Here is a 15,528-nt window from a genome sequence, read left to right as displayed (position 1 = left end):
CCTACCTACGAAGGTTTGTAGTTGCAGGATGTGGGATACATTGGAAATACCTTGTGCGCATGCATGTGCTGTTTTCACCATGAAACATTTGTTAATTAAGTCATATGTCTCACCCTTTTACTTGAACAAAATCTTGAGTTTAATATATAGAGGACTAACAAATTCCTTAGGCGATCATCGACAGTGGCAAATACCTAATGATGTTATGTCTATTTTCATCCTCCCACCGAAGAAGATTAGAATTCCTTCTAAAATGAAGGTCAAGAGATGCGCTAAATGTGGCTGTTGTGGACGTGTTGGTCATAACCGAAAGAGATGCAAGCTTTCCTTATTGAACTAGATTATTTGTTATTTATAATGTTTTTTTACTTTTAATTAAAAAAATTTTATTGCAATGTTGTTAAAATTGAAATTTCAATCTTAAAGTTATCCTTAAATTCTCTGATTTTTCCATATGTCAACAATGATGTTTACATTATTTTCCTTAGTTATCTATTTAAAAACTTTCATTCGATTGTTATATACGTGATATTATTAAAAATACATTTTAAAATTTTTCATTTTTTGAACCACATTTATTTTTTTCATGTTAATATATATTCATTATATACATAATATTATTACATATATACGATAATTTTCCGTTATACTTTCAAATTCGATTATTTAATTATCCACTAATTTCCTAAATATTCCATATCTATCAATGATGTTTATATTATTTTCCTTAGTTTTGTAGTTGAAAATTTGCATTGCACTATCATATACGTAATATTATTGCAAATATACTTAACATAAACACTTTAACACATTTTCCATTTCAATATATATCTAATTCTAATGTATAATATCCGTTATATACATCATATTATTACATATATACGATATGTAATCCAATGTAACGTTTTCATCCCAGTCAACAAGCTTCTCATCAAATTCCTTTCATCTTCCAGAACCAGGTAAATGCTGATACATCCCAAACATACATTTCATACATTACAGCCATGTTCCTTAAGAGAAATAAAGCATTCAATTTATAAAATCATTTTAACGTACATTTGTGTAGTTGTTACCAAACAAAATATACACTTTATAAAACTTACCAAATTAGAAAAAAACTATCAAACCAAGACATATTTCAAACATAACTAACCAAATCACATTAACATAATAAAACCTTCAATGTACTACAGGCCTTGGAAAAGCAATTTAAAAGTTGGTCCTTCAAATCTTTCACTATTCAACTCTAATTTTTCCTTTTTTGGCTCAATGGATCCAAATTTTGTTGTGAATGGAGATTTCATTATCCTTAAAGGTAAAGTTCCTCTCCCCATGCTCCTCCTTATAGCTTGTTGATAAGCAAATATATCTCTACCTCGAGCCTGTTTTTCCAGTCAAAAATTAAAGTTGTACATTTCCAATATTATTCCATACATATTCTTAACATATAAAATATACATACAATCATTTTAGCACTCTTAACAACTACAGGTTTCTGAACATGTGCCTTTTCCATTGTTTTTCTACTACATAAAGCACATTAAACGTAATTTATAATCGTTTCAAACTACATATAAATTCAAAATTAATAACTATATTTTACCACCATACTTACCTTCATTTTATTGCTTCCTTTTCAACCGTAATATATAGAGCAATACAGAATCTACTTGCTTTCTTTCACTTTCATTTGCAGCATTTCCATCATGATCATCAATAAAATGAGTATGTAAAATATATAGTTATGAATAATACAACCACAGATATGTATATGTGTAAAATACATGTTGTCATTTATCCTCCGTTCCACTTTCTTTACCATTATTTCTCACACCTTGACTTCCATCATTCTCATCATTCTCATCCTTCTGTTTGTTTTCATTGGGTTCCACTATTGCACTTTCCTTCTCTTTCAACAGATTTTTCAGTCCTTCAACCTCTAGAAGCAGTTTGTCCAATTTCACATTCAAAGCTTGAATGTTGGTCATAATTAATTCTTAAAATTTGAGAAAGTGTTCAGGAACTTCTACATTGTTTGCTCAGCTTATCGTGAGCATTCTTGTTTCTCAAATATTTTCTTTATTTCCTCTGTACTTTTCCTTTCATGGAACATGCTTCATTCCATGAAATCATCGTTAGGAAACATGGTCTTGTATTGAAACTATTGCAGAAATGACATTGAGAGATCAATTTATACTATTTGTACGTACATATATAATATTCACAGTAGTTATACAATATGCAGTTTGTGTCATCAAACCTGTTCATTGTCGAAGACCCTATAGTATTGCATAAATGTTTAGTTTTTGTACCCTTAACCATTGATTCCTTTTCAGGACTAATGGTGCACCCTGCAAACATAATTTATAAGAGAATATCATTCTATATATACTTAATATATACTATTACATCATATAACACTAAGTATATTTCAGTAACATAATCACTATCTCGTACACATCCTCTACGTCAACTGTTTTTTTTTTCCTTTTTTTCTCTTTAGAAAATTTATAAAAGCATATAATAATGTAGTTTTTAAATTATAAGAACAATTTTCAATGAAAATGAGTGTAGTTTACTGTTTATAAATATTGTATACATATATTTTATATACATTTTTGTTTGAGTTCCCTTTCTTCTTTTCTTCACATATTTTGTTTCTTGTTTTTTCATCTTTGGTTTCTTATCACTTTTTTTAAGCTTCTTAGTATGATCCTTCTTCTTTTCCCTTCTTGTGACCACTCTTTCTATCTTTCTCTTCTTACCTACATTTCATATAAATAATTAAAATGTTATATTAATGTAATGTTAGTTTCTTGAAAACAAATACAATTATGTTTTATATCACACGTACTTTTTAGTTTCACTCGCCTTCCCTTTCTTCTTCAACACAGATTCGAACAACCTCCTTTTGGCAATGGGTAGATTGTCCTGTAGAAAACAAAATACCATTAACATAAAATTGAAGAATTCATTATTTGTATAATAAACCATTTCAATCCATACTAAACATAAATAAATCTCATCAGACTCTGATGAATCATTAAGTGGTACGTCATATGATGTTTCTCCTTCATTCATCTACAAACAAACATAATAAAAGCATCAGCACATATCAGATGAAATATATACTTCAGTAAATTTCTAATATACTCACTGGTTCTGACTGTTCTTTTTTGTCATGTTGGCATTTTTGCCTTCGGTGTTTCAAAGACAACATCCGGTTTCACAAATTTTTTATCCTCGTACAGCACAATCTGTGTACCTGTAGGTCATCAACTATTGTTCATCATCATCTAGATATATAGTTTGCAGTGGTTCGTACTGAATTGGTTCTTCATATATATCCTCCTACCTATATATACATATTCTATCTTGTTTAACTATTTATACCATTTCAAATACACCTTTAGAAACTTTAAAATATACCTATCTATCGTCGATCAAAATTGGATTATCCTTGTTCAATTTAATATGTTTCAACTTTGATCTTAGGCATCTTTTGCTTCAACGCACCATTTTTTTCAACTGCATATACAGATTAATATACAATATAAACTACCATTTACGATATTATGATTTTTAAATAAACAACATCCATGTTTAAGTGGAAACATAGCCAAACTTCAAAAACATCATAACCAAACAATTCTTATTTCTTTTCAAAGTTGCATTTTAAGATTAGAAACATCAAACCAAAATATATACAACATGCATTACTTAATTTGTGGTTTTAAGAGTAAAACAACACTTTACATCCATCGATTTCACAGAACAAATCATCATTGTTAATAAACACTAAATGTTTCTTCAAAATCATTTCTAAATAAAATAGTTTGAAGAAAACGGTTTCATACTAAAAAGAAATACGATCTCCAAAAAATATACCCCATTTTATTTGATATAAGAAGTTTAAAAATAGACTTACTATAATGGAAGATGGCTACGCAACACAGTGATGGAAAATGGCTTACACCCAGAGCTCAGAACTGCTGTCGACAATGAAGGAAAATCCTAATATGAGCTCGAAATTCAAGACGATGAATGATTCGGAGCATTTTTGAAAAATCGTGGTAGTTTTTGTCAGACAAAATGAAATTTCCTTATAGGTGCAAAAATACCCCCTTTTCACGCGTTCAATGTCTCCAAACCTTCCTTTTTCAATTTTTTTTAATGAAAATCAATACATGCGCAGCATAATAAGAATAAAAATTTTACTCTAATTGTAACTAACTAATTACTGATTAACATGGCCTAATTAAAACTAAATTAAGGTTAATAAAAAATCTCACATTCGTAGCCTTTCGATCTTCGATATCTCCTCACGATCACGAACTGAGGCCACCACTAGATTGACCAGCTATTCTTCGGACTTAAAACCAGGTGGTGGGATCCATTAAGTAAAGAAAATATCGGGAGAGGTAGAATTTTGGAGGTGGAAATTAGGTTTTGAGATTTGGGAGAAAAAACATGTTGGGAAATTCAAAAAATCAAAAAAAAATTTCAAAAGTTTTACAAATATTTGAAAAGTGCCCTTTAAATAGACTAACTACATGTAAAATTTCATGTAATTAGTTTATTAAATCTCAACACCTAATAATCCACTAACCATCAGTGAAACTTAGTGTGCTAGGTGTTTACATCTCATGTAACCACCTATCCTATTAAGTATTAGTGGAATTATCCAACAAAATGTTGGCCTTTCTCACTAACTTAGTCCAATGACATTTTAGTTATTTGACTATTAAAGTCAAAGTCAAACTTTGACTTTTATAAGCCAAAAGTCAATATTTTGACTTTTTATCCTTTTGTCTGTCTGGACTTATTCTGATCTCTCGAGCATGAATCTGGATTCATTTTTTCAAAACTCAAATCACATTCGAATTTAAAGTCGGTCAAAATTTGACTTTTCAAAGCCAAAAGTTAACATTTTGACTTTTTACAACTTTGACCATTTTCATCAATTACGAGCTTCCGAATATGAATTTGTATTTATACTTTTAATATTTAAATTACATTTAAACATAAAGCTCTATAACAAACTGATAACCAACGTCCATATCACATATATTCGTCAATTTCTCTCTCTTTACATAATTCGAACAATTTTGTTCTAAGCTAATTTCATATGAGCTAGCAAGGGAACCTAATGGACCTATAGATCATGGGCTCTAACGATGCGAGATTAACTGGCTAAACTTTTTTAGACCGAGTTAATCAACATTTGTTAACTAACAGGTCATTTCACTAAAGTTTCGTAGTTGCACTCTCATCACTATAGATATATTTGTGTCCATTTGATATAACCATGATCAGTAAGTTAATTCTTTACAGATTGTTCATAACCTCGGGTCAAAATACCGTTTTACCCCCGAGACTACATCTTGTTCCTCAAGTCCCACTCTGATGTCTCTACATGAACGATTCAGGATCATATCATTTGTACTAACTACAGAGCCGGCGGCATCCATAGTGTTCCCAAAATAAGGCGCCCAACCATATTCATACACTATAAACCGTTTGGGCTATAAACTCGAATTTGATCCACTTTTATGTCTTTACATAAAGTTTAAGTCTACATTAGATAGCCTCGGGACCTTAGTTAATTGGATTCAAATTTATAGTATTCTATTTTCACTAATAAGTTCTCAATAACCACTTTATTGAATAAAATATAATTTAAACTACAAACTGCGAATTTTAAAACATAAATTCCAACAAACTCCCGTTTGGATTAAAACTCCTAGCATGAGAAAACAATGTTGAATTTAATCCTAAGAGAATTACTTATATAAGTACAATAAACATATGAGTACAACAAACTAGGGCATACACCCAAACATTCTCTCACTAGTCCTACTGCACAAACTTTGTAGATCTAAACTATTTAAGTGACCTTCAAACACTTTAGCTATGAAGGACTTTGAAAATTAAATGGCAACAAATTTGCTCAATAAATATCGGGGTTACTACAACGTCACTACGATGCACAATTACCCAGATAAAGTAGTACACTTTAACTTTACGTTTTTTCACACTACTGCTCCTCCATTTAGAGTGAATACTGATTTCAATGCAGACTTTCTAACATTTTTAGAAATTAGAATCAGTGTATCTAATAAGGATTAAATCCTTAGCACTACACAAGAGCACTTAGTCTTTTAAATTTATAAACTATTTTTTTTAAAAAAAAATACTTAATGGCAATTCAACTCTTTTAGAATTCTACATTTTATATCTAGACAACATTTTGTCTATATAAGATGCTAGAGACTGGCTAGTATTTTGTTCTTGTTGCTCCAAACAATTTGGATCTTTGAGAACATAGTGTGTATTTCTAAATCTCTTATTTAAAAGTGCATAACTAGTCATTTTCAGACGTCAGATAGATAATCTACATCATTTATTACCTTTTCATAAGTCAATGGATCCTCTTAAACTATCATTAAGTATAACGATTTGGTTTTGGATAAAACCAATTAACGATCAGGCTGATGAACAACCCTCCCACTACTTCGAAACACTCTCAACTGTTAAGAAGAACGTGACTAACCAGATTCCTTAGTTTTGTCAACTACTTTAGTGGATGAACTACGTTTATCTATAATATCTTTGGAAATCCTAATACTAATTTACTACTTGGTTTGATGATTTATGGTGAGGTTTTTCTCTAAGAATCTAGTATTTGTCTATACAAATTCCTTATTCCTTGAGAATCAAAGAGCAAAGCTCATCATAGAGCAAACCATGTTCAACAAGGCTTAGTTTTTTTTTATGCACAGTTCTGCTAGACGTACTAGGTGCAGAGAGTTGTGACTGGATTTCGTACTTTATCAAATAGTCTTGAAATCTTAAGTCCACAAACTCTCCACTTGGATCTGATCAAAGTGTCTTTTTACAGTTTTACCTAATTGAATCTTAACTTCAACCTTATATTCTCTGAACTTTTCAAGAGAATCAAACTTGTGATGCAATAGGTAAATATGACCAAACCTTTAATAATCATTAACAAAATTGATGAAATATTCGTACCTTCTTTGAATTTTGACATTTAGTGGTCCAAAGAGGTCTGAATGTATGAGCTCTGATCGTAGTTCGGTATGAGAACTTTTTAGGTAAAAAGATCTTTTGGTAATTATTCTTTTCAAGATAAGACTCACATGAAGGTAAAGAGTTATCTTCTAACTAATTTAGAAGTCTACTCTTAACCAATATCCCAATCGCATTGAGATTTATGTGATTGAATCATAAATACCATTTATAGGTATTAGAAGAAACCTTTTTGTCTTTATGCTAAACATTTCAATATTAAAGACAAATTTTTGCTCCAATTCATCTTAACTTATATAAGTTGTTTATAAGTATGCAAAACAAAACTGAATACTTTTTCTAGAATAATAAACTTCTCATTGATTTTAAAAAATACTCTGTACATTTGTTCTGAAATATAAAATATAGATATTAGTTAAATTTCTCAACTTTTTAAGAAGCATACCAAACAAATTTAAGTATGAAATATCTATTTAAACAACTTCAGATCTCCCATTTACTTCAGCGATATTGAAATGCATCATTATGTCCAGGACATGTTCTCTAATAGAAATCCTTTCCTTCATTTGCTTGGTGTAAATGTGCTTAAAAGCTTCATGTCTGAGGGACCATGAAGGCTGACAAGACATTTTCCTCAATGAATCCACAAACTCTTTAGCTTTGACTAAGGATTCATGTTTCTTTTTGAAAACATCACATATGTTGGCAAGAATATAGACATGGGCCTTTTCATTAGCCTTAACCCATCGATCAAATGCTTTTCGAACATTTTGATTAGCATTTGAGGTCGGGGCTTAAGGACGTTCCTCAATTAAGACAAACCTTAAATCATATACGACTAGTATAGTATTTAGGTTTTGATTTTCAAGTCGTATAATTATCGTTGCTAAGTTTCTTAGAAGCTAAGAGTTGTACTGTTGAGCTATTCATGCTGAAAAATAAAACTTATTCTATTTAGTGAAAAACTACAATCCTTTAAGAAGCAATTAGTTTAGAAAATATTAATAACGTACCTATCATTATTATGTTTTGCAACGATATTTCAAAGGTTCAGAATAACCTCTACGGAAGGGTAGTTAATTACTTCTCATTTGAATCAAGACAATCTTGACCAAATGCTAACTCCCGAATTTCTCATATTCGCTTAGCACTTAATTACCACTAGTTTGGTCAAGAATATACTAACAACTTAGTAATTCTTGTAAGTAACCCTCCATTTTCAGATCTTAGAGATAAGAATCATTATGCTCCCGAAAGTGGAAAGACAATATGAAAACTAATCTACCAGACCCTATCCATATAAGAAGTTCGCGGTGTTCTGAACCCTATAATACAGCCTTCCGAAGGGAACGTCGCTCCAAGGCATAAGTAAGCACAATATAGGAATCTCATGGCACGATCCAATGGAAGAGACCGTAGGATGTGTTGTCACTTATCCCTCACCCCCTTACTATGAACTACTTCCCTTATTCACCTTGATATTGATCCATGCAAACACTCTCCGAAGGGATTCTACTCCTATGCACAACCCAATGTCCTACATGGACCTCACCCTATGAAATCTTAGGGACGCTAGAGCTAAAAGTATGCTACTTTTCTCTAGCTAAAGCGTTCTAAGACTATTTTAAAGGGTACTCATGAAAGATATGATCATATTTAGACTAACTTAAATATATCTTAAGTCTAAGTGAAACATCCAACATAACCATTATACTGGATTTTAACCTACGATGTCTAGGTGATAAATCAATTTTACTACCTCACATCTTTCATGCATGCTCATAAAACTAGGTTAACTAGACTCAAGAACTGATTACAATCTCCAGGTAGTAGGTGTTCCGTAAACCATCAACTTAAGAATCTCTAACCTTAGTCATCTTATCTGACTTGTTGACAAGATCGAATCAGGTGAGCCTCTTGTAACCAATTTTACAAGATATTGACCTAATTATATGAAATTTAAAATATATGTTTTTAACCAAGGTGAGCATGCAACTTATCTTTTTTATAAATTTTAAATGTCTAATTCATTTTATAACATTTATAAAAACTTTAGACAGACCTATAACATACATCTAGCAATATATAACTATTATATAAACAAATTAATTAATATGGATATTTTATTTATTTAAATTTTAATTAAATCATATTTAATTAAAATAAATAATCAATAATTAATTAATTAATTTCATTGAATGATATTTAATAAAAATTAACTTAATTAATTAAACAATTAATTAATCATACAAATTAATTAACATGCGTACTATACATTATAACTATTATAACGTACTTTCAATGCATGAAAGTGTTAACCTATGGTGAGATTTTAAATCTATATAACATACTGTATGCAAATACAATTTAAAAATTAATTAAAATATACATCAAATGCATAATTATTGATTTTGGCTCCTAAATTAAGCTAAAACTAGTTTATTACAATAAAATTGGTGGAGTATATAATCTGCTCCTGAACAACTCGAACAGGCTGGAAAACCATCAAACCTGCACAGACCGGCCCAAAACCCAACACTTGGGCTTGAACCGGCCCAAGGCAACAATATTCTCCTCAGGCGCGCCCGGATCGGACGGTTCAGGATCGGACCGGGTCAGACGCACGAAACGGGCCGCCTTGCGTAAATAGTGGGCATCCGAAAACTGGGCCGAAAGCGTGAAGAGACTGCCGGTTACACGATCGATTAGGGGTACTCGACGGGTTGCGGGTCGCCTTTAGGCTATTTTAATTGAAAGCCCAATAAAAGACCTTCTTTTCCTCACTAAAACCTTTTCTTCCTTCCATCCGTCTTAACCAGCAATGTCTCAAGCCATTCATCTTCTTCCTCGGAACCCTACAGGTATCTGTTCTTCATATCCACAAAATCTCTGTTGGGTGCTCTTTTATTTTTGTTCTTTGCTTGCTTGAAAGCTGGGAAGTTAAGTACACTGTTATCTTTACATTTACTGGGTGTCTCTAATTTCCATATAATTTCATGGGTTCTGACCTAACGATCGAATATTTGCTTTAAGGTCTCTAAAGTTCTCGAATTTTGAATTTCCATAGGTTTTACCGCTTGTTGGTTTTTTTTTGTTTACTTTCCTATTTGATTGAATATGTTTGTGGAGAAATTAAAGCTTTGCACTGGTTGGATTTCGTTCGACTTTTTCTGTTGAGCTTGTTGTTCAGTTTCTCTTTATTTTCCTTTTTCTAAGTTTAGGTTTGGTTTTAGAGTACTTAATATCATATTCTGATTGCTTGAAAATTCTCTACTTGGTTGGATTACGTGACCCTTTGGTTTGTTTTGCTGTATCATGTTCTGGCCTTCTGGAATTGAAGTAGATATATGCGTTTTATTTTCCTCAGTTTTTTGGAGGAAGGTCGAGACATAATGGTTACATCTGATATTGGGATATTCTCACTACTTGCTTGAAGTTGGTATATGCATCGTCACTGTGCAGTATTAGCATTTTTCGAATCTGATCTCATTGTTATATGTTCTGTTCTGATATTGACTTTTCCAGTTTTCACATCCAACGTTTTAAAAGGTTATTGAGGCTTTCGTCTTGAGGGTCGCCTCAGGACAAGACTCTAACTTTTAGCTGTGAGAATTGTGGCTTCTTTGAACCACGAGAGGTTTATGCCATTTGTGATAATGCACCAAGGCTTAAAAGTCTCTATGACCCTTATATCGATTAGAAAAATAATATTAATTTGTCTCATTCTTCAAAATTATAAAACTTCGTGTTCTGACAATAGGAACTATTACTACTTTTCCTAGTGTGACTTTCAAAGTAATGAAGGAAAAAAAATTATAATATTAGTCAATCCTATAAATGATAATAATAGTGAAGTTAATGATCTCCCTTTTAGATTTTTTTGTTTAAGTCGCAACTAATAGGGGTTGTTTTTTTATTTTTATGTAATTTATTTATTTATTATTCTCTTTTATGATCATTATGTTTGGCAAAACCTGGTCATTCTAACATAGGAGTTAAATGTTTTTCGTTAAATTTGAGGCTTATGCCTTATGCTGGTTTGAGCTTGTGTTGTGCCCTTACGAGGAAAAGCTACAAGGGCGCTTTTTGCCTTTGTTGATTTCCATATTATTATTCACATACGAAGATTGTTTAAACTATTTTGAATTAAGTGTTTTGCTATACTTATTGAAAGTAGAGACAAAGAACACACAAGTTTACGTGGAAACCCGAGTATCGGGAGAAAAACCACGATATTTTGTTCTTACTATTTTTTGATAATGACAAATGATACAAAGGAGAAATAAATAAGCTACAGTAAGGAATAAAAAAAGAAAAGATATCAGGTCAAATCTTCTCTTAGGCCAAGCCCACTAAATCTAACAATACCTTCGTCTTGAATTACTTTGGAGTGTTGCTTCCATAATTCAACGACGTGCCTCTATCTATTTTGGGAAGTGATTGACGATTGTACGTTGTCACATTTATAAGATTTTTTTTTCATTTTTATTTCTTGTTGATCACTGTTGGTTGATGCATTACTGATGTTCAATAGTAACAGATAACGAGTCTGGAATTGCATGACTTGGTTGTAAAAACATTAGGCTGTTCATATATGCTCAAATCATGAAACTTAAAAGCCTATGACTTGACTGCTAAGTTGTTTTCTCGATGCCCTTTACCTACAACAACTGGTCCTAGTTGTTGCTTCTCCATTTTTCAATGAATAACCACACTATTATTCGTTGTTTTGATATACTTTTCAATGAAAGCTTCTTTGTCATTTCTACATTTCTTCTTTTATCTCTTTTGAAGACGACGCCTTTTCTTTATTTGAGTTCATGACTTCAATTGCATAGTTCTAATTTTGTGATTGTTTTTTTTTTTCAATGAATAACCACACTTACTTAAAAGAAGTGCCTCAAGCCAAGCAAAATAAAACTAAAAAATGTTTACATAAAAGTTCCGTAATCTGAAGCAAACAAATTGAAATGTAATCTAGCAAGAGACTGAACATTAGAAATAATTGCGTAGTTCTGATATTGTGGGTTATACCTTATAGCATGATGGATGACAACTGTTGCTATGTTTATGATTGCTTACTATTAATGTATGGCAGTTCACTTTGGAATGATAGGTGGAAAATTCGAGGTAGGTGAAGTATTTTTTTTCGTTGAAGGTATACTTCTTTTTCTCTTTTGAAGGCAACGTCTTTTCTTGCTGCAGATGGCTGTTCTAGATTGGTATGCTACAATTTTTTTACCCAAATTTAGATTGAAGATTTAAAAAATTGGTTAGAAAGAAAAACTTTAGAACAAACCTGCTTTGTTTTTGCAACATTCAGGGGATTTCAATATATTTATGGAATGGGAATCATACTTTTTTCTTACTTGGATACTTCTCCCTTATAAATTTTGTTCTATTTTGCTTTATATAATGTTGGTTACTACTCGTGCTAAAAATTTTATTAGTTTTTATAAACATGGAATCTGGATTTGATATAGGCTTCGGATTTTCAGATAGCAGATGCCTACCGTGCTCTGGAGTTTCGGGACGAGCAGCCTCATTCTCTTTTCGCTCTTTATGTGCTGAACATGGAATCAATGTACCAGTAAAATTTAGACCGCTAAACTGTACTTCGTTGGGGGTGTCTTTTACGTGCAAAGCCAGCTCAGGTCATAGGAGAAACCCAGATTTCCCAAAGCAAAATAGGCAAGGCTACTCAAGAAGCAGAAATAGGCAAAATGAGGAGAGAGAGAGTCTTGAAAATGTTGATGAATCTGATTTATTATCGTCTAGAAATGGACCATTACTTTCCATCTCTAGCACCCCAAAATCTCAGGCCACTGCTACACCAGGCCCAAGGGAAAAGGAAATCGTTGAACTTTTCAGAAAGGTTCAAGCTCAGCTTCGGGAACGAGCTGCAATGAAAGAAGAGAAGAAAATGGAAGCTCAAGGACAAACGAAAGGGAGCGAGACAGTAGATTCTCTTCTTAAGCTATTGCGAAAGCATGCGGTGGAACAAGGGAAGAGAAGCAGTGGTGCGGGTGGTAGCAACAAGGACATCAGTTTTAACCATGTCAAAGAGAATGGTCCTTATGATGAAGGAAGAGGCTCAAGCATTTTTGGCCTAAGTCCCAATTTGAGAGAGAAGGCCCAAGAACCTGCAGGTTCTTTCAGTAGACCTGCATCAAATTTTCAACGTAGATCCCCCGTTCCTCGGGTGAAGTATCAACCAATTTACCCTGGGGAAAGTATTGTTGACTCGACCAATGGTATGAATTCAAAAGGTATGAAACTTAATGGAACAGAAACAGGTTCTCAACTGAAAGCAAAGGTATGGACTAGGCAGGAGTCGGAACGAGAGCACTGGGAAGAGCTGCAATCACAAAGAGAGACAGAACAGGAGCCAGAGGTGGACCAAGAGTTTGAAATGGAACCAGAGGCTGAAACATATGACCTAGAGCATGAAGCTGATGAAATGGAGCCTGAACTTGTTAATTTGTTAGGTGTGTCATCAGACATCGATGACACGTTTGAGGATGATATTAAAGACAATGAGGAATTTTCAAAGCATGGTGAACATGAGAACTTAAACTCATTGAAACTTGCTGAACTAAGAGCAATTGCTAAATCTCGTAGTTTGAGAGGGTTTTCAAAGATGAAGAAGAGCGAGCTCGTGCAATTGTTAAGCAACGGTCATTGAGGATGTCATGCTGGACAGGAACCTCTGGATTTAGGATGTTTAGGTGTCTTTTCTTTACTTATTTTTTTTTAAATTTTCTTGTGCTTATCAATCTGTTTGACTAGTTTTGAGTTAGAAATTGGTATTAGCTTTACAAACTCTTTCTCAGATTGTATATTAGGCTAATTTTCTCAGGTTCAGAGTACATGTCTACATGTCAAACTTAAGTCTTTTCTCTTCTATTTAAATTCTTGTTCATTTATACGAACCATTTTTTAAAGGACTTTTTATGCTAACATGGTTTTCAAGCCTTTCCATCATGTTGGTATGTAGGTGGGACTGATTTGAGAGTATTGAAAGAATCATAGCTGTTTTGAATGTGATTTGAAGAGGTTTTTACTAATATTTTATTATGGGTGTAGAGTAATATTTAATTATGGAATATTTGAGAATTAGTAAACAACTATGTTTAGGAATCACATTTGTCATTTAAGTAGATATTTAAGACAGTGCTCTCCCATTAAATAAATCCTGTTGCTATAATTTTGCTATTAATTTTAGTCCATTTTTCTGTATGTGCCACCAACACTTCTTTATTGGGGGATAATGAACTGAAGTATTCGAGGTTTTATCTCCAACAATCCTAAACCAATTCTGATGGCATTTAAAACTAAAAGGTATCTAAACTTTAAAATGATTAATGGAATCTCTTTTGAAAAATATAACTAAACAGTCCCCATAACAAAAAATCAAAAATACACAAAAGAAAAAAATCATGCGTGAGTTTCTTTCCATCAAACTTGAACACCTCAAACAAGAAAATTGACAATCGATGATCACAACAACTTTTACGATTGTGTGCTTTGAATGGATACTGTTGTTGGGATTTCTTGTTTTGAGAGATTATGTATCTCAAGAACAGACTTCTCAACTAATTTACACCCGTAGATATTTTTGTTATACTCCAACCAGTTTCTGATATGTAATTAAAATATTGACTCAACTAAAATAAAATTTAGAACCTACAAAGAGGAATAGATCAAAATCACTTTTCATAAGTTTAAAACAATTAAGTATAAAAAAAAAAAGGTAATCTAACTTTTTTTCCCAATAAATCCATATGGTACATGGTCTGATTAGTTTATCCACCTACACCTATTTGATTACTCTAGTAATTACCATCCACCAAAAGTAGATTTCCGTTCAATTTTATTTATTCTTTTTCTTTTTTCTTTTTTGAATAAAGGAAAAAAAATGCTTTTTAATGAAGATTGGTAACTTTCAAAGAGTGTAGAGTTGTTATGACGTATCAAAAAAAACCCTCTACAACACACAATCGAAAGGAATAAATTCCATTTCACTGAGAACCAAAAACATTATGTTTTGTTTTTGTTTGTCTGTTTTTCTATAAACATATAAAAAAAAAAATTAAAAGAAAACGAAAAAATTGGTTCTTGGAAGTGATTTTTGGAATGACAATTGCTACTCTTACACTGTTTATTGTCAGTTAATCTTTTACATGTTTCTTTTTGTTTTGTTGTTAAGTTTGAAACATGTCTATGGTAGAAGCTACCCATGTAACCCCATGCATGTCCATGAAATTTTCAATATCCAAACCCAAAAGCCCCCAAAATTAGGGTTCCCTCTCCTTTAACTTTCTATCCAGTAATATACTATTAAATTGACCTTCCCTTATAATTTTAAGTCTTTTGGCCGATCAATGATGTTTTCAATTCAATTTCAATTTCATCTGTTAGCTTGTGTTTTATATCTTCATTCATCTGTTTAACCGTTTGGGTCAATCCGTAATTCAA

The 15,528-nt window shown here is 32.1% G+C and overlaps 1 protein-coding gene across 6 annotated transcripts; it reads left to right on the top strand.

The window, feature by feature from the left end:
• Positions 1 to 9,762: 9,762 nt before the first annotated feature.
• On the top strand, positions 9,763 to 13,976 carry LOC103489870 (rho-N domain-containing protein 1, chloroplastic). 6 transcript variants are annotated; one of them, XM_008449195.3, is made up of 3 exons: positions 9,828 to 9,911; positions 12,149 to 12,208; positions 12,549 to 13,976. In XM_008449195.3, the coding sequence occupies exons 1-3, from the start codon at positions 9,872 to 9,874 to the stop codon at positions 13,733 to 13,735; spliced, it is 1,287 nt and encodes a 428-aa protein (XP_008447417.2). In that variant the 5' UTR covers positions 9,828 to 9,871; the 3' UTR covers positions 13,736 to 13,976. The 6 variants fall into 6 exon arrangements, with proteins under 6 accessions (XP_008447423.2, XP_008447421.2, XP_008447417.2 ...); XM_008449197.3 differs by having other exon boundaries at positions 9,829 to 9,911; positions 12,167 to 12,208; XM_017044936.2 differs by having other exon boundaries at positions 9,857 to 9,911; positions 12,167 to 12,208; positions 12,534 to 13,976.
• Positions 13,977 to 15,528: the final 1,552 nt, after the last annotated feature.

Source organism: Cucumis melo, chromosome 4 (assembly GCF_025177605.1).
Source record: "Cucumis melo cultivar AY chromosome 4, USDA_Cmelo_AY_1.0, whole genome shotgun sequence".
Classification (NCBI taxonomy): domain Eukaryota; kingdom Viridiplantae; phylum Streptophyta; class Magnoliopsida; order Cucurbitales; family Cucurbitaceae; genus Cucumis; species Cucumis melo.
This window is presented reverse-complemented; position numbering and strand designations above follow the sequence as displayed.

What these genes read in the sequence shown, in the direction of transcription:
- LOC103489870 (XM_017044934.2), top strand. Translation starts at nt 9,872, where the DNA reads ATGTCTCAAGCCATTCATCTTCTTCCTCGGAACCCTACAG. An exon ending in TCTTCCTCGGAACCCTACAG is followed by an intron (nt 9,912 to 12,148) that starts GTATCTGTTCTT and finishes AATGTATGGCAG; the next exon opens with TTCACTTTGGAATGATAGGT. An exon ending in AGTATTTTTTTTCGTTGAAG is followed by an intron (nt 12,209 to 12,533) that starts GTATACTTCTTT and finishes GATTTGATATAG; the next exon opens with GCTTCGGATTTTCAGATAGC.